The sequence below is a fragment of the Mustela erminea genome, chromosome 6 (genome assembly GCF_009829155.1).
Source record: "Mustela erminea isolate mMusErm1 chromosome 6, mMusErm1.Pri, whole genome shotgun sequence".
NCBI lineage: Eukaryota > Metazoa > Chordata > Mammalia > Carnivora > Mustelidae > Mustela > Mustela erminea.
In genome coordinates this window covers 67,385,770-67,413,686 of record NC_045619.1, presented here as the reverse complement: position 1 = coordinate 67,413,686, position 27,917 = coordinate 67,385,770, and the positions used below count along the sequence as shown (strand labels likewise).

At 38.9% G+C, this 27,917-nt stretch overlaps 1 protein-coding gene across 2 annotated transcripts in view; it reads right to left on the bottom strand.

Moving 5' to 3' along the window:
* The window catches only part of ITPR2 (inositol 1,4,5-trisphosphate receptor type 2), a 497,678-nt gene that overhangs the window by 455,970 nt on the left and 13,791 nt on the right, over positions 1–27,917 (bottom strand). For both annotated transcript variants that reach the window (XM_032347608.1, XM_032347610.1), the window contains exon 2: positions 6,687–6,757. In XM_032347608.1, the coding sequence (XP_032203499.1) occupies positions 6,687–6,757 (71 nt within the window). The remainder of the gene's footprint in view (positions 1–6,686; positions 6,758–27,917) is intronic.

Sequence of the window (27,917 nt, the reverse complement as noted above, 5' to 3'; positions counted from 1 at the left end):
GAATAAAACATGGATTCAGAGGATCACACATCTACCTTTTACCAACTGAACAAATTTCAAGGTGTTGTAAGGCTGGGAATTTGAATAAATAATTTGGATAAGAGTTAAGATCTGAGAGAGAGCTAGAGTGAGAGACAGGGTGAGTGGCAGGCTGGAATAATAAGCCAATCAATGCCAATAAAATGAAATGTAACAGAGTCTCTACTTGGTTCCAAAGAACCAATTACACAGCACAGGAGGAAGAAAATGAGGATTCAGAGACTCAAAGGAAAAGCATCAGGAAAAGCATCTGGAGGTGAGGGAAGGAGTACTGCCCAAGACTCTCGAGCCACAAACATGGGATCCCAAAAAGAGGAAAATTCTCATCACACTACACCCAGATGTACTACGTTCTCTTCTTTCCACACCTCTAAGAACTACACCGACAAACAGGAACCCAACCAGAAAACAAACAAGACAGTGTAATGAAAGCTAGAGAAATCACCATGAAGAATTTGTGACTGGCCACAAGTGAAAGACGTTTTAAAAAGTAAGCCTATAGAAGGAAAGATGTGCAGAAATGTGATCGTTCTAAACAAATACTTTAAAGGACTGTTGTGTGGAAGCGGGATTAGATTTAATCTATGTGAGTATACAGAACCACTGAGTAAAACTTATAGGAGAGGATAATTCAATACATAATACGGCAGAGTGATTAAAACCAAACAGCTCTGGGGGTTCCTGGGTGGTTCAGTGCGTTAAGCCTCTGCCTTCAGCTTAGTTCATGATCCCAGGGTCCTGGGATTGAGCCCAGCAGGGAGCCTGCTTCCCCCTCTCTATCTGCCTGCCTCTCTGCCTACTTGTGATCTCTGTCAAATAAATAAATAAAATCTTTAAAACAAACAAACAGCTCTGGAGTCAGTGACCTCAAGATGGCTGCATAACCTCATTATACTTAACTCTGTCAACCACAAAATTGGGAATAACAACAATTTTCACTTTTAGGGTTATTGTGATTACCACATAATAATGCATAGGAAGCCCCAAGCACAGTGTAGCATGTATTAAATGTTCCATAAATGTTAGTTATTTCAAACCTGAACTTGTTTCAGCCTTCATCAAAAAATTACACTAACTGGGGCACCTGGGTGGCTCAGTTGTTAAGCATCTGTCTTTGGCTCAGGTCATGATCCCAGGGTCCTGGGATCAAGCCCCACATCAGGCTCCCTGCTCAGTGGGGAGCCTGCTTCTCCCCCTCCCACTCCCCTTGCCTGTGTTCTCACCCTCATTGTCTCTCTCTCTCTGTGTCAAATTATCAAGTAAATAAAATATTTTTTTTTAAATTACACTAACCCCAAATCTGAAGAAATTCAGCACAGCAACTGTCAAACTGGTAAAGGAGGTATTTATACTAGAGAATCACTGTGTTAGACAAGATAGACATGGTCCACTACATAAAAACTCAAAGCTACTATGTAGCAAGATGGCTTTCTCACTTGTGCGCCTGCGCCTGCGTGTGTAACTTTCATGACTGGAGGCAAAAGGTGAGAGTCCCAGCCTTTAAAGGGACTTCCCTGAATTATACGAAGAGACGGAACTGAATTGAAAAAATAATCTTGTCACTCTTCTCCAAAGACTATGATTTTCACTACCTATGTTAGTGTTGCACCACAGAGCAGAAGATTTCTCTATTTAAGTTCTACTTCCAGAAACATTTTAACTTGCTGCTTCGGGATGACTATTTGCTTGCCAGATGTGTCTACTTGATAAGTATGGTAGATGATGAAATAGTCACATGTCAAATGAGCACAGAATCTCAGAGTTGGACATTTCAAGACCAAAGGGACGAACCCTGAGGAATACCTAAGCCACCAGAAGGGGCTATCTTCTCTTCATTCCCTCGCTCTGGGGGGGTGGCTTCCTGGGTTCTCTACTACTTCTGTGTTTTATCCCACTGATGGTAATAAAGGCACACATAAACCTGTCTTGCCTGGATTTATATTAGCTTTTCCTCCTAAAATAGAATGCATATGTATTAATAGAGCACAGGCTTCAGGAAAAATCCACATCAGAGAAGAGCTTTCTAGAGAGTAGAGGGCAAGGGAGGTAGGAAAAGAAGTGTCTAAGGAACTAGGGGGGAGAAAGGAAAACCAAAAGACTATAAAGTCAATAAAACAACTGCTATAAATTAGTATGAATGAGAAGGATTACATTCTATGTCAAAAAATGGGACCAGGGGCACCTGAGTGGCTCAGTGGCTTAAAGCCTCTGCCTTCAGCTCAGGTCATGATCCCAGAGTCCTGGGATCGAGCACCAAATCGGGCTCTCTGCTCAGCAGGAAGCCTGCTTCCCCCTCTCTCTCTGTCTGCCTCTCTGCCTACTTGTGATCTCTGTCAAATAAATAAATAAATTTTTTTTTTATAATGAGACCAGTGATAAAACATGTTGATATTATGTGTCCCTGATATGTTTGCAAAGAGAAGGGCAGTGAACCTCTGTGGTATTCTTTGGTTTTTTTTGTTTTGTTTTGTTTTGTTTTGTTTTGTTTTAAGATCTTATTTATTTATTTGACAGAAAGAGAGAGAGAGAAAGAGAGCACAAACAGTGAGAGGCAGAGGGAGAAGCAGATTCCCCAGTAAGCAGGGAGCCCGCTGCGGGGCTTGATCCCAGGACCCTGCAATTGTGACCTGAGCTGAAGGCAGATGCTTAACCAACTGAGCCACCCAGGCGCCCCGTCAGTAGTATTCATCTCAAAAACTTAACTGCAGCCTAATCGTGATAAAAACATCAGGCAATCCCCAAATGAGGGAGATTCTATAAAATACCTTGCCAGCATTCTTCAAAGGTTTCAAAGTCATGAAACACAAAGAAAGACTGAGAAAATTCAGAGACCAGATTAGACTAAGAAGCGAGATGACTAAATGCCCCATGGGGTCCCAGATGGGATCAGGAATGAGGAAGGGAGAAGAGTCAAAAAACTGGTGAAATCCAGAGGAAGTCTGGAACTTAGCCAATAGTAATATTCAAAAGGTAATTTCTTAGTTTTGACAAATACACCATGGCTATGGAAGAGGCTGACACAAGAGGCAACTGGGTGAAGAGGAATCCTCTACAGTAGTTTTACAACTCCTCTGTCCATCAGAATTTATTCCAAAGTTTAAGGGTTATCTTTAAAGAAAATAGATAGTCTTTGACCAGGAGAGGAATTTTGCACTGGCAAGAGAAAGCCACTGCCCATCAGTTAATATTAGTCTGATTGTGTGGTTTCTACTGAAAAATGGCCGTCAATCAGGTTTTAAATAGCCCTCAGGAAGTTGTTGTTAAACCTTGGTTTCCTCTATTCCTACAGGAGGCAATGTGACATAGTCAAAAGAATATTTCACTGTATAACTTTGGGTATTGGAGAGAATCATTTTAACCCTTTTGGAGCTCTGGTTCCTCATTCCAAAAACTAGAGGAGTTGCACTAGATTAACTTTGAACTGTCTAGCAGCTCTAAAATTGTAGGATTCGCTCGGACAAACAACAGACTATGAAAAACAACACTCTTTCCAAATTAATTTGAGACTATCATTTGTATGGCTGAGGCCAGAGGAACTGAGGTGTAGCAGAACCGTGATACACTATTGTTTCTTCACCTTATCTAAAAAGTAACAATGAGGGAGGGTGCTCTGGAAACTTGGCCGAGGAGTCTGGAAATGCAGGGGTGGCAATGGTGGGAGGCCAGTCCATGAAAAGAACAATGATTTTTAAAACCAGAGGGTATACATGCAGGCAGAGAATGATGAAATGCAAGAACTGTGAAATCTATGTGAAAAGACAAGGCATCTGGGACAAGAAGGCACACTTCTGGCTGCTGAGCAGTCTGAAGACCAAGGCAAGCCCACTGCAGGGCATTATTTACTGGGACTCTGCCATGCCGGGGTTCCAAGAATCATGACAGAAAAGCCAGAGCTTTAAAGATAAAAGGAAAACGTATGGAGAGGGTGGTTGGGTTATGGACCAAGGGTGGGGGCGGGTATGTGCCAAGGTGAGTGCTGTGAAGTGTGTAAGCCTGACGATTTACAGACCTGTACCCCTGGGGCAAATAATACGTTACATGTTAACAACAATAATTAATAAAAATAAAAAATAAAAAATAAATAAATCTTGGCGTGGGGGGGAGACTAAAGGAAACCCTCAATCCCCAGTTTTAAAAAAAAGGGACCCTCCTTCTCTGAGGATGAAGGGGGTAAGAAAAATGGTTCAGTCTTAAACTAGAGGTAGAAAAATCAGAGCAACCTAGCAGGGACAATGGCAGAGAGTATTAGATTACAGGAAAAGCCAGCCTTCCAGGGGTGGGTTGGAGCACCTGAGTGATTCATACTTTGAATCAATGCCCGCTGAAAAACATGACACCAAGCATCTGTATATAATTATCTGCTGGGCACGGAGTATTACCACGGGGCTGCCTCAATGATCTTCATGCTTTAAAACAATTTGCTTTGCTGGGAAAGAGGAAAAGGAAAAAAGGTGGCCATCCACCCTGAAGGTTGTCTTTGGAAGATTCCTCTCCCTTGACTGACAGAGGAATAAGACCGCCCCACCTGCGGTGGTGAGGTGTGGAGGGGCCCTGAAGAACCAAGTTCTATCCCATGACCCCAGGGAACTTTTGGGTGTCTCCTCCGAAAGAACTGAATGATTAGTTTTGGGATGTCTAGCATGGGCCAATAACTGGAAAACAAGGAAAAAGCAGAATCCTGCCCTCGAAGACAGTACAACGTAAGAGCTGAGTCAAATATGTTAAAAGGAAATACATTATGACTTTCGATGATAAGTAAACTGTCATTTCTATCAGGATTTAAAGCACTTCCCATTTATTCTCTGGAGAGGTCTCCAGCCTCAACTGAGCTCTGTGTGGCTCTCCGTGCCTTGTTCTCATTATTACCCACCCCTGCTCTCACCAGCCAACGACAAGTGCACTTTGAGGCTCAAAGTGGTTAGGTGACCTACTTAAAAATGACACAGCCAGTGAGCCGCACAGTCAAAACCTGAACCCCATGTTTTTTCCTGGTACAGAAACAGATTTGTTGTCCGCGTTTGCCTTGGAAACTTGTCTTTTTATCATTAATGTTCCATCCACACCACAAGTTACTCATCGGTCGCACCGCTGACTCTCCTTCCTGGTGGCTGTATGGCGAGTCCGTCCTCAGTGAGGACCCTTGAGGGAACACCTCACATGCTCGGAGTGAGGGGAGAGTCCCTAGTGACTGGTTCCATCAGTGCTTCCAATGGCCAGTGTCTCTCCCACGGCAGTTTTATGTTAATTTTTCCACGTGGAGGAAAAAATGGGAGTTCTCATTCAGATTGACCGATTTAACTCAAAAAATATTTATCGGGCTTGTCATTCTCTCCTCAAGGTTCTGAGTAGGAAGAAAATGAACTATATACATTCTTATAATGAGAATTGGGTGGGAAAGTGTCCATCACGGGGAGTGAGACAAGGAAAATATTTGCCAAATGTGAAAAATACTTCCCTTCCCCAATGTAGGAAGTAGCACAGCCTGACTTGGGGCTGGGGACCTGGGGAATCCCTTCTACCTTCTCTCTCTGGAATTTTATCCCACATTAAAATTGCTTTTCGCCATTATGAGAAGGAATGCTTCCACCGTGTGTTCAAAGTGAATGCTGCTTTAAAATTATTTTTATTGGGACGCCTGAATGGCTTAATCAGTTAAGCATCTGCCTTAGGCTCGGGTTGTGATCCCAGGGTCCTGGGATCGAGCCCCGCATCGGGCTCTCTGCTCCGTGGGAAATCTGCTTCTTCCTCTCCCTCCCTCTCTCGTGTTTTCTCTCTGCATCAAATAAATGAAGAGAATCTCTTAAAAATTAATCAATTAAAATTATTTCTATTATTGCAAGTACAAACAAATTATGAAATTGATTTGAACAGGCTTTTAATTGCTGGTTTTAGTTTGTTTCTTTGCAAATTCCATTAATCCTCCCTAAGAGTTGAATTATAATCGGTCTCCTATTATGGCCCATGTCTCAATTGATATTATCAAGTTAACACTAAAATTATACTTAGAAAGGAACTCTAAGACAATTGTTCATTATTACATGTCATCCAAAGTGACATTTTAAAAGCTAAGATAAAGAGCTGATAATGAAACACAAATCTTTACAGCATAATTGCCCCAGGAATACATAAATAAATATTTGGCTGTATTTATTAGTTTAGAAAGTAGGCTTTCAGAATTCATTATCAAGATTTCCTTTCAACAGATGGACTATCATCCAGCAAAACAAAAATTGAAACTACTCTTTCCCTGTAAATCCTTCAATGTGTAAAAGAAGAAAAACAACAAAGAAATTTTTGAAAGACTTTTCAGTGGACACATTTATATGTGAAAGTTTCACACTGAATAAAGTTTTGGGTTTTTTAAGATTTTATTTATTTATTTGACAGACAGAGATCACAAGTAAGCAGAGAGGCAGGCAGAGAGAAAGAAGAGGAAGGAGGCTCCCTGCCGAGCAGAGAGCCCAATGCGGGGCTTGATCTCAGGACCCTGGGATCATGACCTGACCGAAGGCAGAGGCTTTAACCCACTGAGCCACCCAGGTGCCCCCACACTCAATAAACTTTTAACATGACTTTATTTTAAGACACAAAAATAATCTCAGGCCCTTATGTCACATAATAAAAAAAAATAGATATGTATTTCTTACCTCTGAATTTCTTGGGAGGGTTGGCGAGGTCTCCCGCCTCCGGGTGCACCACACATCTGTCATCCACTAACCTGGAAGACAAAGCATATTGACACTGATAACCTCATCATGTTCAGAAAGCACAGACCACATGTGGCTACTGTATACATACTTACTCAGAGTATGAACACCATTTTTCACTAAGAAACTTTTTAACAATCATAAATTTGTAATAAGATTTTGTCATAAAGATACTAATTGAAGCAGCATTTATGAAACTGAAAATTTTTGCTAAATGGAAGGAAACCGGTAACCAATCATGATATAAACAAATGACAGAATACTATAAAACTATTTAAGTCTATTTTTAAAATGTACTGGCCTGCAGAATATTTATAATATGTTTATGAAAATAACTGGTAGCAAACCAATAAGATATCACACACACACACACAGACACACACACACACACACACCCCCTCTACACATACACATATAAAGAATGGAACACAGACACCAAAATATTAACAGTGGTCAGATTACATAGTTTTGATTTTCCTTTCTTTTTTTCCTATGTGTGTGTGTTTGGCGGGGGAGGGGTGTTTGTTTGTTCGTTTGTTTGTTTTTTAACAAGGAATGTGTGAGCTAGGGAGATCATACAGGGACCATAAAGTGGGTGGTAATGAGCTCTCATTCCCTCATTCAAACCCTGGGTCAGCTGCTTCTTAGCTATGTGACTTTGAGCCTCCTTCTTTACACCTGTAGAATAAAGATACCTACCTCATAGCATTGCTAGGACAATTACATGATTTAATATCTCTAAAGAACCTAGTACAGTTTCTGGCACATAGTAAGTCTTTAAATAAGTCTTTAATAGCTAAATAAAAATCAAGGACCTTGCCTGACTTATTCTTTACCATACGGTCTCTTCTAGAAGAATGTCTGACACATACTAGGTACTCAATGAATACTAACCAAATGAGTAAATCACCCTTATAGTTATAAAAACATATTTAATTCTTATTAAAATATTCATTAGAGGCTAATTTCTAGGACAGTATCAAGAGAAGAGCTGAATCCGACCTGAGAGCCAGGAGACATCAACCACCCATTCAAAGAGAATTATCTAACTACCAAAGCTTATTCACTAACATTCATTTTCTTCACTGAGTAAGTGGCAGGAGTAACTGGATTGTTTTCCAGGATATTGTAAGAATGCATGCGAATTGGGCGCCTGGGTGGCTCAGTGGGTTGGGCTGCTGCCTTCGGCTCGGGTCATGATCTCAGGGTCGTGGGATCGAGTCCCGCGTCGGGCTCTCTGCTCAGCAGGGAGCCTGCTTCCTCCTCTCTCTCTCTGCCTGCCTCTCTGCCTCCTTGTGATCTCTGTCAAATAAATAAATAAAATCTTTAAAAAAAAAAAAAGAATGCATGCGAATTAGTTCTAAATTTGTGAATTCATTTGAAAGGAGGTGCCCAAGTTGCAACGAATCAAAACACAAACAAACAAAAACCTAAAACCAAGATCACTAGTATCATCAATAGTATCATACATCAATTCAGCACTGACGGAACCCCAATTTGTCATCAAATGTCCCCTTGAATTAGGATGACAAACTAAATCAAAATGAAACTTCTGGTTCCTGATTTATCTGGCTACCCAAAGAAGACACTTCCTAAATCACCAAATTTTTCTATGGCATCCAATTTCTACAAAACAAAATGCTAACTTGGTCAAGCAATATGGTTCTTTGATTTTTTTTTTTTATATATATACTTCATTCGCACTGGTTTACTAACATGTGGTTTTACAAGAGTTGCCAAGCATGCAAGATATTCCTTTTAAAAGTCTTTAAAACTGTTTTTCTTAGAAACAGGAAGTCACATTGGGTCAAGAGAAAGTAAACCCAAACCTCCACAATATCCAGCTTCAGCCTAGAACACTGAATGTGAAAGGCTCAGAGAGTCCTGAGAATATCACAACATAATACTTAATTTTTCTTAAAAGCTATGAATTAAAAGGCAGCTTTTCTAATTACTTAAAACATGTTAAGAATTCAAAATATAATGATCAAAAATGATAATCTTTTTAGAAAATTACATGAAAAGCAGCATTGACAGTCTACTCATTCTTTGTGCCTATCCATTCCCCCAGAAATACAGAATCGTGCTATAATGCCTACTAAGAGTCCCTGCCTGCATGGGTTAATCATCAAGAGGAAGGGGTAAAACTGAAGCTATATGTCAGATCACAGTGCATTTACATACTTGCACCTATCCTCAATTACATGATAGCCCAGATTAAAACATAATACCTAAGAATGACTTCAGTTCTAAGACTTAGTCCTATTCATTATAGACAAACATCTGTGAAAATCCCAAAATCATTCCACCATGAAGACTTAAATAACTGCAAATGAGAATGGAAGAAAGGGAAAGGTAGGGATAGGAAGGGGGGAAAGGTGAGGAGTGTGAGTCTGTTTCAAAGACATAGACAATCATTGATGCTAAAAGTTAAATGGGATTTTAATGGTATTTATTGGCGCTACTTCTTCATTACCCCCATAGCCTCTTCGTGAGTACCTCCAAGGTCAGAGTATTCATCATTTACCATCTTTCTGAGAGTATTAATATCAGAGAGGTGTTTTATATGGAGGGGAAATAGCACCCCGTGTTTCCCTTTACTATACTTATCACATTTTCATTAAATTGCTTGCTTAATTGTCTGAATCTTTCAATAAATTGCAGCTTCATGAAGTCAGGAACTGAATCCATCTTGTTTACTATTATATCTTTGGCAACTTTGAGAATGAGTTATAGTAGATATTAAATACCTATTACATGAATAAATGAGTCAGTGAATAAAATGAGACTTGCTTCCCAAATAACTTTCCCTTTTCAGTCCCAGTTCTTTCCTCTGGAACTATGTAAACTAAGTTTTCTTTTTCTGGGATGAATAAGACGATTTCTCTCCAATTCTTTCTCATAACGATATTTATCAAGGAGCTCAATGTCCTTTCATACACGTCAAGTGTCAACCTTCCCCTTAAATACAATTCTAGACTCTCTGCATGAGTCCAGATATACCCTCCAATGGCTCCTCCACAGGGGACTCTTCACCAAGAATCTGTATTTTTAAAAAATCTCTCCAAAGCTCTTGTTTTTGATTCTGGTCATGATCTCAGGGTCATGAGACTGAGCCCCAGGTGGGGCTCCATGCTTTCTGGGGAGAGTCTCTCCTGAGTATTTTTGAATCATGAAAGATTCTCTCTCCCACTCCTTCTGCCCCTCCTGCTCTCTCTCTCTCTCTTTCTCTCTCTCTCTCTCTCTCTCAAATAAATAAATAAATCTTTTTAAAATCACTCTCCTTCCTTAAATGGATCAGGAACACCTGCTCTGCATTCCCACTGTACTCTAGGCTATCCTCTATCAATAAAACTTATCACGTTCCATCATAATTTTCAAACATAAGTCTCTAATGCTATGAATTATAAGTTCCGAGAGAGTCAGACCATTTCTGTTTTGTTCACCATAACATGCCCAACTTTGAGTATGAGGCCTCAAACATGGAAGATACTAAATAATTATTAATTGAGTGAATGGGTGACTTTTTGAATCACTGAATTGGTCAATAATGTTACTTTTGGTAAATCAAATAAACAGTAAAAATAACTGGAACCAACAAACAGTTGCCTAAATGTAGATAAAGGAAGGTGGGAAACATTTCCCATCCAGATGTGTTTCAGAAAATTATCAAAAATATCAAATCCTGAATGAGGCCACGATACCCTGTTTTAAATAACTGTAACTCATATAGCCCCTTTCAACCCAGTGAAAAAATCTCAAAGACATAAAGTTGAGCTTAAAAGAAGCAAGTTCCAAACTAGTAACTGCTATTTAATTCCATTTATATTGAAGGGGCAAAACTAAATAGCAGCATTTTAGAAATATGCATGGAATATAAACAAATTGGTGTATAAAAATATATGGCTATCAGATTTTTTAAAGATTTCCCAAAAAAAATACATGGCTACTATAGATTTTTTAAAGATTTCCAAAAGAAAGCAAATTATCCTTTTATCTCCAGTCCCTTATTATTCCCCCAAATGTAAAGACAATGTAAAATATGTTAGTCATGTGAATAAAGGGAAATCTTACAAAAACAGAGTGAGGAGAATAGAAGGGGAGACTAGAAGGGGAAACCATACCACTCAATTCATAAAGAATTGTCAATTATAGACCCCAACAACAACAACAACAACAAAAAACCATCAATAGAAATAATCATTAATTACAGGACCCAACAAGAAAAGTTGTACACACTGCATCTCCTATAAGAAATCAACAACCCTTGAAACTCAGCCATCAAGAAATTATCATAAACCTGGACTCATGCTTTTCTCCAATAGACTTTCCTTCAAAACATCCCCTCCCAACTTCTTCCTCCTTCTCCGTAAAACAATGGTTCTCCCCTTTGTTGGACTTGCCTATGGTTTTGCCACTGCTTGCCTGACCCAAATTGCAATTCTCTGTTATCCCCAGATAAACCCAATTTTGCTGATAAAATAACTTTTATTTCCTTAGAGTTAACAATTGTACCTTTTTCCTTTAGAAACCACAGAAGAAACTATTTCCAGTGTGAATACTTTATAAACTAAGTATACTATTTTCCTGCTGTTTCCCCACTGTGTGTCCCTGGATCCTCATACCATTAAGTGATATAGTTCACTTTTAATGAAATGACTCTGAAGCACATTTAAATGAAATGTATTTAGGGGGGAAGAAACAGTGTGGACTACACCATGGATATTATAAAAAAGGTGTACTAAGAAAGGGGGTTAGAATTGCTAGGTTCATAAGCAGGATGGAATGCTCAGGTCATGATTTGAGTTCCACATCAGGCTCCTTGCTCGGTAGAGAGCCAGCTTCTCCCTCTGCTTGCTCTTACCCCTGTTTGTGTTCATTCACTCTCTCACTCTTGCTCTAACAAATAAATAAGGAAAATCTTCAAAAAAAAGAAGAAGAAGGTGGAGGAGGAGGAGGAAGAGGAGGAGAAAGGAATTGCCCTCAAAGTTCTTCCAGAACTTGACCACAAATAACTTTATCCCCAAATCTGGGTTCACTTTGTTGGCCATATAAAATTTCTCATAAATTCTGCAACCCTTTGGCATCTTACCTAAACTATCCCTCCTCCCCACACGTCCGCACCACCTGCCACTCGACAGCCCCCACAACCCTGGCACACATTCACCTACCTCTTTCACCTTCATCTAGAAACCGCACTAGAACAGAAGGGGAAAAAAAAAAAACCCTAAGTTTTAATCCTTGGTCTGCCACTACAAAATCAGCTGTGCCTACACTGGTCCTTTAACCTCTCTGTGCCTTATTTCTTAAATGGGATAGTTGTGATCTCCCAGGTTCCTTCTCTTTCTGTAGTTTTTTTTTTTCATTTCTCCTATTTTGTAATTAGAGCTGGCCTGTGGGATCATTCTTCAATAGCAAACTCTGACGTTTATAATATTTTCAGTGTAGAGTGAATGTTTAACTGTTTAGTATCAATGGTTTTAAGTCGATGTATTATTTTATCACTCCAAGCAAAGTACGAGTATGCGATTTTGTTCTGTTCACTCACCATTGTCTTAGAACATAGTGTCAAAAGATCTTAAGATCTTGGGGTGCCTGGCAGTCATTAAGTGTCTGCCTTCGGCTCATGGCATGATCCCAGGGTTCTGGGATCAAGCTCGCAATCGAGCCCAGCATCGAGCCCCAGGAAGCCTGCTTCTCCCTCTCCCACTCCCTCTGCTTGTATTCCCTCTCGCTGTGTTTCTCTTTGTCAAATAAGTAAAAAAAAAAAAAAAAAAAAAAAAAAACCTTAAGAGCTTGCCACTTAGTAGTATAGACATTTTGTACTTACAGAACTCAAGTTGCCCAAGTAAGGAACCAATCTCAAGCCTATAGATTCTTGTTTATATGCCTAGTAATTTTTCTCATAATTCAGAGTAACTAAACAGAAAATTCTTCAGATGTCCAATTTCATACCTTATAACTGATGGGTCTCTCAAACATATCCCTGCCAAACCATGAACAATTCAAATCCCATAAAGAGGGAAACAAACACTGTCAAAACTTTCTGCCAAAAAGTGTTCTATTTATAAAAGCAAAACAAATGCAACATACCAAATTCACTCATCGCTATATTCCAGCTTTGCCTGCCTAGAATGACAAGAAGAATTAATTTCACTTTCATTTGCCATTTGAAACATGGGGTTTTGGGCTCCTGGGTGGCTCAGTTGGTTAAGTCTCTGCCTTCAGCTCAGGTCATGATCCCAGGGTCCTGGGATCAAGTCCCACACCACGTTCCCTCTGCTCAGAGAGGAGTCTACTTCTCCCTCTAGCTCTACCTGTTACTCTCCTTGATTGTGAGCTCTCTCTCTCTCTCTCTCAAATAAACACATAAAATCTTAAAAAAAAAAAAAAAAAGCTAATGTTGTTCTTAAAAAAAAAAAAGAAAATGAAATGTGTGGTTTCTAAAGGTTAAACAAACAAAATAAAAGTGTCTTCCTTTTTTATTTTCTTCTTTTATATGCCTTACTACAATAACATTTTTTACTAACACAAATATTTTAAGCTTAAATATTAAAAATATGCTTAATTCCATATTGAAGTATGTTTGCTGCTGCTAATATTTCTAAAACTGGTTCCTTCCAAAGTTGAAATTGTCCTTGCTCTTAGGTCTTGAAAATGTCTACAGTTATTTGTCCATGAAAGACCAAATCAATTTAAATCACATTTAACTCATAGTATAAACTCTCAATGTTGAAATACTACTATGTGGAAGCTCCTAAAAAGATTGGATGAATCCTTGTGTTTAAATTTTTTGATCACTGCTATCACTTCATGTGAGTGACTTAAAGACCTTTTAGAAAGGGCGGTGTCGTGTGGACTCCAAAGGCAATGACGTCTTGCATATATGATCCTTTTTAGAAATCACTGTAGGAAGCCGTCATTTTGTGAGGCAATTACCTTCAGAGCATAGATACTGATGAAACTGGGAGTGGGGGAGAAGATGGGGAGACAGTAAACTACATGGTGCCTTTCAAAGGGAAATATGTAACTAAGAGTTCAGAGAGAATTTGTCCATATATTTTGAAAACTTAAAGCCCTAATCCAGCTAAAGAAAGAAATCATGGCTTTTTCTTCTCGGATCTGCCTTCTGCATCTGATAACTTGCTTTTCTTGATCCTCTCTCCCCTGCCTCCTTGACCTCTTGGAATCCGGGAATGTTGCAAGTCAGTTTGTGCAGCATTTTCTCCTAGTCTGCCTATTACTGTTTTCCTAAAAATCAAAAGCATTTGCAAAATGCCTTCCTCCAGATATGAATGAGCATCTCTCTATCAGTTGAGACCAATTATTTAGTGATGCTGAGTTGACCTTAACTACTATCAGTTCTCAATCATCTGTCAAGAGCTAGAAAATCATTGGCCCTAGAAAAAGTGACTCACAAGGCAAAGGTTCAGGTCCGGAGGCTTACTCCTACCAGACGGACATTCCTTTCTGAGTTTTTGCCACCTAAACCAATTTGGCACCAATTTGGAGGTGTTCTCAGGGAAAAAAAGTCATAAAATGGAAAACTCACCCTAGTGACATTCGTTTCTTCCAAGTATAGACACCTACCCCACCCCAGACTTCTACTGCTTTTAGTCATTCCGACCTTCCTTGAGGACTGCAGGAGGAGTATATTTTTTTTTACATTTAGTTAGTTAGTTAGTTAGTTATGTAAGTAATCTCTACACCCAACATGGGGCTCAAACCTTAAACCCGAGATCAAGAGTTTCATGCTCTTCCAACTGAGCCAGCCAGGTGCCCCCTGAAGCAGTGTATTTTTAATCTTTATACCCTCACTATGTAGCACGGTGACTAGCATGCAGTCAGTACACACACACACAAAAAAAAAACCTGAATGAATGAATGGGTACTTCATTCCTGAATGAATTGAATGAGCAGATCAGGAAGGTCAAGAAACCAAATTGCAAAAGACAAAATGAGGCTGATGATGAAACAGCAGAAAGATCATAGGCAGGAAAGATAAAATAAATATGTGATGATGATACAACTAACCGTTCATCCCTGGCTCATCCCCTCAGCAAATCATATAATAATGTTTACACATTCTAGAAGGGAATGGCTAAAAGAGACTTCAAAGAGTAAGCCAATCACTAAGGGCTCCTAGGCAAAGCAGAACATAAGTTAGCCAAAAATACTTCCTTCTTTGGAAATCTTCAGAGCACAATGCTATTGGTGATTAAGTTTTATAGCTGTAAGAACATGCCTCATCCCTGTTCCCTTTAAGTATGCTACCTTCTCCAAACGGAGATGAGTATGAGAATCATCTACCACTTCCTGGCTAATTACACATAAAAGAGAAACATACCTAGGAAGAAACAGTTGGCAAGAGAAGTTCCCTGGCCAGAAAAACCTCTGACAGCTATAGACTAATTCCCACAATTATTCTAGCATGAGAACCTGGACTTTTTTTTTTTTTCTTTTCCAGAAAGTTGAAGGGTATAACAACTTCTTTGTTAAAACTACAAGCAGATGACTCTTGTTTTGAGTCAATAAGGACCTGGGACATTTCTAAGAACTACCAGGAAAGGGAAGAGCTCAAAACTCTTAAAAAAATACCTCCCACAGACATAGCTTCCAACATTTAATTAACAGTGGCTAAATGTGAATAAACGAGAGTTAAAAAAAAACAACAACAACACAGTTGTCATTTTAAAGTCACACTTAATAATCGGGAAGGATAGAATCAAAGGGCATAAGACCCCCTTTTAAGCTTTTTCTGTGCAGGAAGAAAATAATCCCAGACAAACTTGTGTTATTGGCAAGGGTCTAATTGTGGCTGAAATGAGAGATATATCCTCTTCTGGAGTGTTTTAACTAAAAAGCAAAGACCTCTGTGGGATGGGGTAAATGAATTCTAACCTGAAAATAAAGCAACACCCATGACCTCTGAAAGCAGAGCCAACTGAAGGTAAAATCAAAGATAAACAAAAATAAGCAGAAAAGTCTGACAACTGAAGAAAGCTACACATGCATGTGTTCAATTATTTCCCTTGTTTCCAGGCCAGGCAAAAAAAAAAAAATTCTAATTCCTGCAGACAGAAATAGTAGTACTCCTAAGTTAGATGTTGTATTTAATATTAGGTAATGACTTTATCTCTAAATGCAAGGACACTCTTAATCCTAATACTAGTTCTTCACACAGTGATCATCATAACCACACATAAAAGTTCCCTAAGAGACATACAGACTTCTGCTAGAACTGTACAAAAATTGGATAATAATAATTTTAACAATATATGTTTCCTTTTAAGATTCTAATATCACAGTTGTATCAATTTTATACTGAATATATGTTATTGGAATGTTATTTCTCTGGCCTAATTACAAAATTCAGATCATACTAGTATTAACTTTGTAGAGTTGATTTGAAAATTAACTAATTTGATAATGCAAAATACCTGGTCCAAAGTTAACATTCACTAAAGGTTAGCAATCATCATCATGAATATTATTGATTACAAATGCCTAGCACAAAGTATATACTCAGTAATTATTAACTATATTCATCATTACTATTTATTATTCATATTCATAATATACATCATCATTACTATTTATTATTACCCTTAATTGCTGAAAAAAGTTAGCAATAAGGTAATCACTTTAGAAAAAAATTTATTTAAATCTCTTTCTCGAGGGGCGCCTGGGTGGCTCAGTGGGTTAAGCTGCTGCCTTCGGCTCAGGTCATGATCTCAGGGTCCTGGGATCGAGTCCCGCATCGGGCTCTCTGCTCAGCAGGAAGCCTGCTTCCCTCTCTCTCTCTCTGCCTGCCTCTCCGACTACTTGTGATTTCTCTCTGTCAAATAAATAAATAAAATCTTTAAAAAAAAAAAAATCTCTTTCTCGGGAAATTCATTCCACAAACATTTACTAAGCAGTTACTATGTGCAAGGCATCATTCTAAGAGCAAATAAAACCAACACTCACTCTTACAGGAGATAGCAGGGAGTAGACAAATAATAAACAATAATAAACCCATAAATTTTACAGTGTGCTAGGGGATAAATGCAATAGAAAAAGAAGAAACCTAAAACATGCTAAAAGACTTAACAGGCCTGAGGAAGATATCTGCATTCCAGGCAGAGGGAACAGCCAGTGCAGACCCTCCAGTGGGAGGATGTTTGGCATATTCAAGGGCCTACAAGGAAGACATCATGGCTGAAAACAGTGAGGAAGAAGGTAAGCTACTGGAAAGGAGGTCAGAGAGGTCAAGGATTCAAAGGCCACATCCTATAGGCCTCCTGGGTCATCATAAAGACCCAGGCTTTTACTCCAAGTGAGAGAGGAGCCCCTGGAAGGAGCAAGGAAAGGTCAGCGTGACCTGGCTTATTTCTGGAAAGATCTCTCTGGTGGCCAAGCTGAGAGCAGACTGGTGAGAATGAGAAAGATACTACTTTAGAGGCTAGCACAGCCATCCAAGTGAGAAAACACATCCATAAATGTGTTCCATATCATCAACATTCTAACGGAAAAGAAGAGCAGGGAAATTCAAAAGAGATGTGAACGGCTATTCTCTCTTTAAGGGTTATCATATTGGTTTTATGGTGGAATTATACATGCAATATAGTATTTACCATAAATAAGGTGCAGTGAAGTACTTCAAAGTCAAAAAACTAAGCAATGCCAGGCACAGAGAAAGCACATAATAATGACTTATTTAATTTAGTAAATCTAAATTTACTCAACTTCTTGGTGGGAAACATTATTCAAATATATTTAATAGGAAAATGACATAGACCTACTGCTCATGAGGCACACTGATACACACTAATTTATATTCACTCATCATTTCATTATACAAATACAAATGACCACCCACTACGTGTCAGGTATCACATGAGATTCTAACCGAATCTTTTAATTAAGACTTCAAGAAAAATAATAACAGTGTGGAAAGAGTCCACATAAGTTCACATTTAGTTACTGAACCTGAAAAACAGGTCAGGATGACAATCTGAACATATTAAAAATCAAAGTTTTAAAAGTTAACACTCTAGGGGCACCTGGGTGGCTCAGTGGGTTAAAGCCTCTGCCTTGCACTCGGGTCATGATCCCAGAGTCCTGGGATGGAGCCCCGCATTGGGCTCTCTGCTCAGCAGGGAGCCTGCTTCCCCCACCCCTCTCTGCCTGCCTCTCTGCCTCCTTGAGATTTCTGTCAAATAAATAAACAAAATCGTTAAAAAAATAAATAAGAATAAAAGTTAGCACTCTATCACAGAACTGATAGTCCCCTGCTCAGCATGAGTCCACAATGAACCAAACAGAAAATTAGGAGCATTATACCTTTAAATAGTAAGTCATCTTAACTTATCCAAATATATCTTGGGGTTTTGAATGTATTTGAATCTTAAGTGTTATTCTAAAACCTTCATGATAATTATTACAAAAATACTCTTCTTCTTTTTAAAGAAAAAAATATGAATTATTAGAAAACCAATATCTAGTGAAATAGATCTTCAAGAATAATTGAAATTGCAGTCATTTGGAATCTTGGTCATCAATACAGAGTGTTTTCTCCTTTAGTAAAGCACACAGAAAGTTGTTTCAACAATCCCCATACATTCCAAAGTACTTCCTTCCCCAACCAAAGTCAACCTGCTCTGGTTCCATTTACGAGCCCTGTCAAGGACAGTACACTCAGCCCACACCAACATTCTGCTGGAGACACCACAGAGCAAGTGAAAAGCTAAAGCCAGACTTGACATCACATTCAGTAAATCCAAATTACTGCCCCTACAGTCTGAAGAAAGCAGCTGTATGATAGATTTCACAAGATTCCTATAATGCTCTCCTACTTCCTTCCTCCCTTTGCACAAATGTTGGTATTTATTCTCTTAATCCTAAAAAATTCTACAAGACGCAAGTCCTTCCTTTGAGGACCTATGTTTCAATGATGACAATATCCAGAAAACCAGTTGCTCGGTAAGGGACACTCAATGGACCCACTGACATCCTAAGACCACAATATCAACCTTAACTAAACTATCACATATGAAATGTGTCTTGGACATCTGTTATGTTTTCTCCTGCTTCTTATAGAAACTTCCCTTTCCTACTGAATAACTCTTTTTTTCTCTTTTTAAGATTTTATTTATTTATTTGACAGAGAGAGAGAGACACAGCGAAAGAGGGAATACAGCAGAGGGAGTGGGAGAGGGAGAAGCAGGCTTCCCGAGGAACAGGGAGCCTGATATGGGACTCGATCCCAGGACTCTAGAATCATGACCTGAGCCGAAGGCAGACGTTTAATGACTGAGCCACCCAGGTGCCCCTCCCACCGAATAACTCTTAAGATGGCATGGTTAAGAAACAATGGGATCCCTCCACAACTCAAGGGAGGGTATGAAACCTAGCCGGACCTCCTCTCTCTCCCATCACACCAAACAACAACAGTGCTTGGTCCAAAGGAGAGAACACAGCCCCAGCAGGGCCCAAGTGCCTCTATAGAAGCAGATATGAACAATGAAAGGAAAAGGGAGGGTTCTATCTCCCTATAAAATCAAGCATTATGAGACAAAGTGTAGGCATAGAACTGCCAGAAATCATTTTTCCTCACCATGAGTGGAAAAAGTCTTCCAGAGAATAAGTCCTACAAGAAGGACAGAGGTTTAAAAAAAAAAAAAAAAAAGAGAGAAAGAGAGACAAAATCTTAGTCTCCTCAACTGAACCCTTGGTCCCCTCAAGTGAACCCTTAGTCCCAGCTGAACCAGAAGGCAGAACTTCCTCTTAGACCCCCCAGTAATGCAAACCAAAAAGCTCCTATTGTGCTTAAACTACTTGGGTTCCTATCCCTTGCAAAAGAAGTAAAAAAAGGTCCTATAGAGTGCAGAACTGGTAAATTATAAGCAACCAGAAGATCCAGATTAGATGAACCACATACCAAATATGTCCAAAATAAAATATGTCCATTTTAGGGCACCTGGGTGGCTCAGTGGGTTAAGCCTCTGCCTTCAGCTCAGGTCATGATCCCAGGGTCCTGGGATGGAGCCCCACATCGGGCTCTCCACTCAGCAGCCTGCTTCCCTCTCTCTCTGCCTACTTGTGATCTCCGTCTGTCAAATAAATCAATAAAATCTTTTTTTAAAAAATATTCATTTTATTCAACAAATACTCATTGATTACGAGCCAGGCACTGTGCTAGGCACTGAGGAAACAACAGAGTGCAATACAAACCAAACCCAAAGCTTCCAGCTTCATGAAGAGCTATTAGCACACATTAGCACAAGCATTCCCAAGCTTGGATCCAATGGCTAATCTTCAGGGAGTCTTGAACACCATCAAACGCACATAAACTCTTGTGTTTTTGTACACTTGTTTGAATTTCCTCAGTCTCAAAGTGACATATGACCCCCAAAAGATTAAGGAGAACTCTTAGAACACAAACATACCTTAGAATCCTGACATCTCAAAGTTTTTATGGAAATTTTCATCCCTTAAGCTTAGCACAGTTTTGTTCAGAGAAGAACAGGCATGTGACAGAAACCTCACTCTCTTTTAAAATATATTTTGAGGTGAACTCCTTTAATAATTCTTATTCTATAGAAATAAAACTAATAGCTAATAGCTGATTGTCTTAATGCCTAATAAGCTGGAAAGTGTCTCAAACATTAGCCCTTTAAAGGCTGAAGAGAGAAGAGGATTTAGACCCTCTCCTATAGATCATATACAGTCTTCTTTTCTTACGATGCTATTTGTGACCAATATATAGTTCAATGATTTTTTAAAAAAACTAATGGGAAGCAAAAAAAATAACTCTTCAAAAGGAGGATTTCCCCCTACCATGAAGTTATAAAGGGCCCAGCTTACAAACATCATTATCATCAATAGGCAACTTTGTGTTTTTCCTTAGCAACTTAATTTGAATTTGAACATGTCTTTCTTATAATTTGATAGAACCAAAGAGCAATCAAGTTGCAAAATGCAAAATTTCAATAATTCTGAAAAGTTATAGGGGAAATTAAAATTAGAGAAGCTTCTCTTGAAGTTATAAGCTCATGAGATCATGAATTTTAAATCAGAGGAAATTTTAAATCAGAGGAAAATAATTTTACAAAGACAAGCTCAAGAAAGGTATCATCTTCTACAGTCTGCCCATCATCTGAATGTTTGGGAGGATCTCAGTACCCACTTTCTAATTCCTTTTGAAGCATATATACAGGTTATCTGTTTCACAGGTGTATTTCCAGAACCCAAAAGGAAAGATATCTCCTTTTCATCTGCAAAATGGTTTTCAACTAAACTGATATTGATCAGATTTCTATTTGGTTTAAAAAAAAAAAAAAAGGAAAGAAAGAAAGAAAAAGAAAAACACACACAGGAACAAGAGTCACTGCTTTCTCTTACCCAAAATGATCTCTTGGAGATGTTTTCATAGCAGCTGATTCATTATAATTATCTTCTCACAAAAATTTCCTCTAAGAATGTGATTTGGTGGCTTTCATTATGGCTTTTCCTACTCTGAGACTACCAAAAGCAGATTCCTTTTCAAGGTGAAACAACTTCTTTCTCAACCTCCCGCCATTCCTGGGAGTGAAACTAAAGACCAAGTAATCAAATGTCTATGGTGATTTTCCCAAATAATTCATTGATTCCTATTTACCAGCTACACGCTACCTTCTCTCTTCAAAGATGTCTCCCTAGGGATAGACAATCTCACCTGACATGTTGGTAAGATTTCCCAACCCTCTTCCATCTGGTACGACTCTCTTGCCTCCCGGAAGAGGTGAGGGAAGAGCAACATCACCAGCGGCCATTTTGTCCCAAGAATAAAACCGGCTACTATCTTTCGGTAACACGTGCTTTTATTTACCTGTATCTGTTTCTCTCATTCTTTCTCTTCTATGATGTCAAGCTTCAAACTTAGCCAAAATATTTTTTTAAGATTTATTTACTTATTTGAGAGAGAGAGCTAGAGCACATGGCGGGTAGGGGCAGTGGGCGAGGAAGAGAGATTCCTAAGTAGACTCTGCCCAGAGCACTAAGGCCAAAGTGGGGCTTGATCTTACGACTCTGAGATCATGACCTGAGCCAAAATCGACAGTCTGACACTTCACCAGCTGTGCACCCAGACACCCCTTAGACCATCTTTTTAAGCAACTGTGTTTCGGGTCCAATTATCTTGTCAAAGTGATTGTTTCCAGCCCAACTCCTAATCCAAGAAGGAAAAGACAAACCTCCACCGTCACCCTATCTTACGGGACATGCAATAAGAAACACCTGTAGATGTAGTAATATACTCACTCTCCCCCACAAACCAACACAGCTTTCAGCCTTTTTTTTTTTTGTAAAGTTCCTCTAGATCTGCACATTGAGTTATAATGCTGTGCACAAAAACAAATTACATGGAAAAAAAATACATCCATTAGAAAGACATGATTCTTCAACTGTGTGTTGTTTCTGGGTTGTACACTGAGGGCTTTGTCTTGAGAGACCATATCCACGCAGGACGTGGCATCTTCTGCCAGGATGAGGAGAAATTATCCTGAATCATAAAGAATAAAAAACCTTCAGGTCCCCCTTGGCCCTTAGTCTTGTCCTGTCAGAAGAAGGTCTGTGAAAGGCAGGAGAGTCCCTCTGGACCAAGATTGCACATTACTGAGAGAACCCTCCCCCTTCCTTTCTCAGTTTCCTCTCACAAAGCAATCTGATGGATAGTCCCTACAGTAAAAGGTCTCCAAAAATCCTTATAGCTTTTTTTCCCCACAGTGTCCTGTATTTCAACGTTAAGTGACTGAAATGACACCTCTTTGGTTCCCTGCCTTATTCAATATTCTAAACCACTGAATTCTCTCTGAACAGAAGAAAGCCGTCTCGCCACTTTCCCCGTGTCCACCCTCTTCAATTCTCCCCTTTTCTAAGCACAGCATCAAGGGATGTTCAGTCTTCCCCTCCTTTCACACACCAGTCAAAAGCCCCTTCCATGCCTGGAGAAAATCTAAATTCCTAGAACTTGGCAGTGCCGGGGCTGTGACTAGGCCAGGCTCATTAGCATTCCAAACAGGGCCTGAAGAACTGTTAAGTAGCCGAATTTTCTTTAAAGGGCTTGGAATTTAAAAACAGGAAAAGAAAGGATGTGATAGGAAATGTTTTATTTTCCCTCATTCAACATTACATTTCCTTTAATTTATGGATATCTTGATTTACACACATAATTGTGCTGGGTATTTCACCCTTTCAACTTCCCTGAACACTGGAGTTAGAAGAAACAGTTGGCCAGATGTCTTTTTTAACAATCAATAAACCCTAAATCCTATCTCATCTCCTCTCTCATGCCTCGTTAAAAAAAGAAAAAAGTAATAAAGAAAGTATACCTTAATAACACGCCAAATACCATGGCTGATCTGTTGAATTGTAATCAGATGATACTTGGAGTGTAGTTTAAAAACCACTGCTTGGTGAAAATAAGTCAACAGGAGAAAGACAACTATCATATGATCTCCCTGATATGAGGAAGTAGAGATGCAATGTGAGGGGTTTGAGGGGTAAGAAAAGAATAAATGAAACAAGATGGGATCGGGAGGGAGACAAACCATTAATAGACTCTTAATCTCACAAAACAAACTGAGGGTTGGGGGGGGTTGTGGACATTGGGGAGGGTATGTGCTATGATGAGTGCTGTGAAGTGTGTAAACCTCGCAATTCACAGACCTGTACCCCTGGGGCTAATAATACATTATATGTTTATTAAAAAAATTTAAAAATATAATTTTTTAAAAACCACTACTTGGACCTTTAAAAAAAAAAAAAAAAAAAAGTGGAAAGCACCTGGGTGGCTCAGTCATTAAGCGTCTGCCTTCAGCTCAGGTCATGATGCTGGAGTTCTGGGATGGAGCCACAGAACAGGCTCCCAGCTCAGTGGGGAGTCTGCTTCTCCCCTCTCCCTCTGCTGCTCACCGTGCTTCTGCTGTCTTGCTTGCACTCTCTCAAAGAAATTTTTTAAAAATGCTGCCTAAAACAAGATATTTAATCATATATATACATATGTTTTATATATATACAAGTAATTTATTTTAGTTATATGTAAATTTATATATATGCATTATATATATGTGCATAACTAAAATAAATTATTTCTATTTTCCAAATATGTTCCTTCATCAATAAAGACAAAATAAAATCAAGAAAATACTGGGTTATGTACTTAAATCAAAATTTTCATTTTATTTACATCACTGCCACAACAGTGGGAAAACATTTTCTGGGAAACGTTAAATAGGGGAAACATTTTTCTGGCTTTTTAAATTATAGCAAATCTGGAAAAAGAAACCGCTGATATTTAAATGTATAATATGATTCAACTCATGCTAGTGAGTAGATTTAGGTGAATTCCTTAGGATTTATTGTTTAAAGAAAATATATATGAATTTTTTGAACATCCAGCATGTACCAGTAGAGCTTTCCAAACATTCACACAGGTATAACATCATTTCACCCCCCCAAAGAACCACTGAAAAACAGAGGACACATACACTTATACTCCCAATTTAAAGATGGGGACCTGGGGGGCACCTGGAAGACTCAGTCATAAAGATGGGGACCTGAATTCAGATATTAAATACTCTGTATAAATTCTCAGAACCTCTTCAGGGCAGAATAGAATTCAAACCTCAGTACTTCAACAGCTCTTTCCAAAATCCACATTGCCTTTAAAAGCTCATTATCAAACATCTATTTATTTAATGATTTGATTTCAACCTTGAAATTAAATATGATTTCTAGATAATTATATCATAACTAACCGATTTCTTCAATAGTCAAGTAGACCCAAGTTTTAAATATTAAAATAGGAAAAAAAAATGAGTTGAAGACATTGACTTTTAAGAGTTAGAAGAATTTACTGTGCCATTTCTGAAAAGGTTACACAAATATCACATTTCAATATTACATATTAATTAGGAATCATAATTCATATCTAGCTCTGGCACAAAATACATTTGTTTTACAAGGGAATTTTTAATTAAAACTATTTTCACAACAAAATTTTCGAATTTTTGAGATCTAAAATAATGATCTTTTATTTCAGAATCTGTATTTTTTTTAAAGGTTTTATTCATTTATTTGACAGAGATCACAAGCAGACAGAGAAGCAGGCAGAGAAAGAGGGAGAGGGAAGCAGGCTCCCTGCTGAGCTGAGAGCCCGACGTGGGACTCGATCCCAGGACCCTGAGATCATGACCTGAGCCGATGGCAGCAGCCCAACCCACTGAGCCACCCAGGTGCCCCCAAAATCTGTATTTTAAATCCTGCTACATCCCACCCTGCTTTGTATACATCTGCATCATAATAATTAATCATGTACACTATATGCACATAAGCTGCCACAATTATTCCAAAGTGGACAAGCTACCTGTGCCTAAACAAAAGTTATCTACATTAAAAGGAAATACATTCACAATAAATTTACTGTAAGAAATAGAGAGTCTCATGTATATACTCTCATGGATGACATTCATATATCAAAGCATGTTTATTCAGGTGCTTATGAATAATGTGCTTATTTTGAAAAAGTCTGTTTCATAAACTCTCTCTTTTTTTTTTACTTCATAGCAACAATATTGGGGTATTACCTAGGTGCAATACATTGCTGCCTTACCTCTGACCCCTCACCATGACCCCCACCCTTAGATTTCCTCAAAGTCCTTTCCTCCAAGAGCTGATGCCCAAAGAAATATGGACTGGACCAGACTTGAGGCTTTACTACAGCATGTAAAAGTATTCAGATAATTCTCCTCTTCATCAGGAAGTAAACTCCACCTGAAATGCTAGTATAAAAAGCCCAAAAGTAGTAAGCTGGAAAGAGAACAGTCTTCTATGAGCACAAAAGGTAATTAAAGGTTTCACATTTGAAAGCCTGATTGTGAGGACATAGGAGATATAGCTTCCTTGAGGTTAAGGGGTAATCCTTTTTGGCTGCGGGGGGCACGTGTTGTCTTTACCTTCCCATCCGGTTGTCCACTGTCTTTCTCTGGCAACAGAACCCTGACAGAATAATGGAGAAGGGCTCTTCTTCTCCCACTCAGGGCATGACCATGTCATCTCTGGAAGCACTAGCATCTCATTCCCTAGCCACAGTGTTTGGCTGAAAGTGGGACCACTATCCCAGTCAAGCAACAGAGGTAACTGCTGTACTTCTGGGGTCCGAGGAAATGAGGCACTCTTTTCAGCTCTGGGGGTAAGAGGATAGGGTACTGTAAGGCAGAAGCCGCTAGCAGCCATGCTGTCACCATAGGCAGAAGCTTGCCTAAGGGTGGAACTAACACTCGTTATTTCAAGAATAAAGGGAACCTGGGTAGCTCAGTCCTTAAGCATCTTAGGTCATGATCCCAGGATCGTGGGATCGAGCCCCGCTTCAAGCTCCCTGCTAAGGGGGAAGCCTGCCTCTCCCTCTCCCACTCCTCCTGCTTGTGTTCCCTCTCTCTGTGTCTCTCTCTGTCAAACAAATAAATAAAATCTTAAAAAAACAAAAACAAAAAAACAGAATCAAGAGATAAGAGTTTATAACAATGCTATGTGTACACTCTTCGGTTACTTTGATTACAAAGTTCTCTTTGCTGACCATTGTTCCAGCTGGGTTTTCTGTTTCTTGCACCCTGATTCATAGAGGGTCTTCAGATTCACCAGTCCTGTCATAACAAGGAATGTGACATGTTTGGAGCTCTTATCCCATTACTCCAGTAGGACTAGAAATAGCAAACTGGGATAAACTGCAACGTCAGGAATTAATGCGAGCTCAAAGGAAGCATCTCAGAGAAACTTTCAAAAAAGAGTTTATAAGGGGGTGGGTTGTGAAGTGTTTTTCTTTAATGCTTTTATTTATAAGGATTCTTCAACAGTTTGTGTGATATATATACTAAGATTCCAGTTATAGTCAAATCTCCTTTTATGACATAACTATAAGAAAGCTAGAGCCTCCCTATTTTTGTTCATTAACTATATCCAAGAGGCAGGAGTGAGAACACCCTCCATGCCTTTTGGATCCCTAAGATTTTGTCTAAAAGTCATTAGTATTCCCAAGATAAGCAACCATGATCACTTGATTGGTCACTATTCAAAATTTAACAAGATTATCCCAGGCTAATTTTTTATTTATAAACTGATTAATTATCCAAATTAGATAAATGTTTTTGCTAATCCCTCTACCACTCACAGATGTTCCCTGGGAATGCTTGGCCAATAGGAAACAAGAGAAGGTACAGTAGCACCAGCTGTTCAGTGGAAAATTGAGCAAAATCTCTATCCTAATGGCTCCAAAGCAAACATTTGTTTTTGTTTCAATAAATAAAACAAAACTCTTTCCTTTGAGCACTATGTTCTACCGGGAAGGGGGAGAGGGGAATGTTAGCAACTAAAATAACAGGTTGTCTTTAAAATGTAGCAAGACTTCAAAATTCCAATCCGGGAAAATAGGGTATATATATGCCAAGCAATTCTAAGATTATTACTAATGTTGATACACTTCAGGTGTTTGCATTACATCAAAAGGATAGCAGGCATCAAACCCACTAATAAAAGATAAATAGAAGTGCCTGCAACTTGGTAATGTGCATTATCAAAGTGAGGAAGAAAAATAAAAAGCCAAAACCAAAATAAATAATAGATAAGGAAGTGTGACTTTGAACAGCCTATTAAGCAAATACCAGCTTATACTGGTTTACTACAAAATTTTATAAACATAATGCAGCAGAACTTTCAACATCGATGCCCTATGAACTCAACCGAGTTTCCAAAAAGAGATTCATGCTGATTTTTTGGATATAATAATAATAACAATAGTAATAACAGTGGTTTCTACCTACTTAATTTAGGTGCCCAATGCTAAGGGTCTGACGCTTACTAAATGTTTCACAAATGTTAATTGCCATTAATCTCAGGGCAATCGTAAAACCTAAGCAATAATCCCACTTTACAGATCAAGAAATTGAGGTTTCAGTATTAAGGTCACAACTTCTTAAGGTCACACCAAGAAGACTGGAGTTGTGATTTGAAACTAGGTTTGTCCGAACCAAACTCAAAACTTCTTGAGTACCTACTACCTGACAGATGCTCTGTGCAACATTAGGAACATAATTGTGAACAAAACCAGACAGGCCCTGCCATTACAGAGTTTAAGTAAAATTAAAACTACAACTG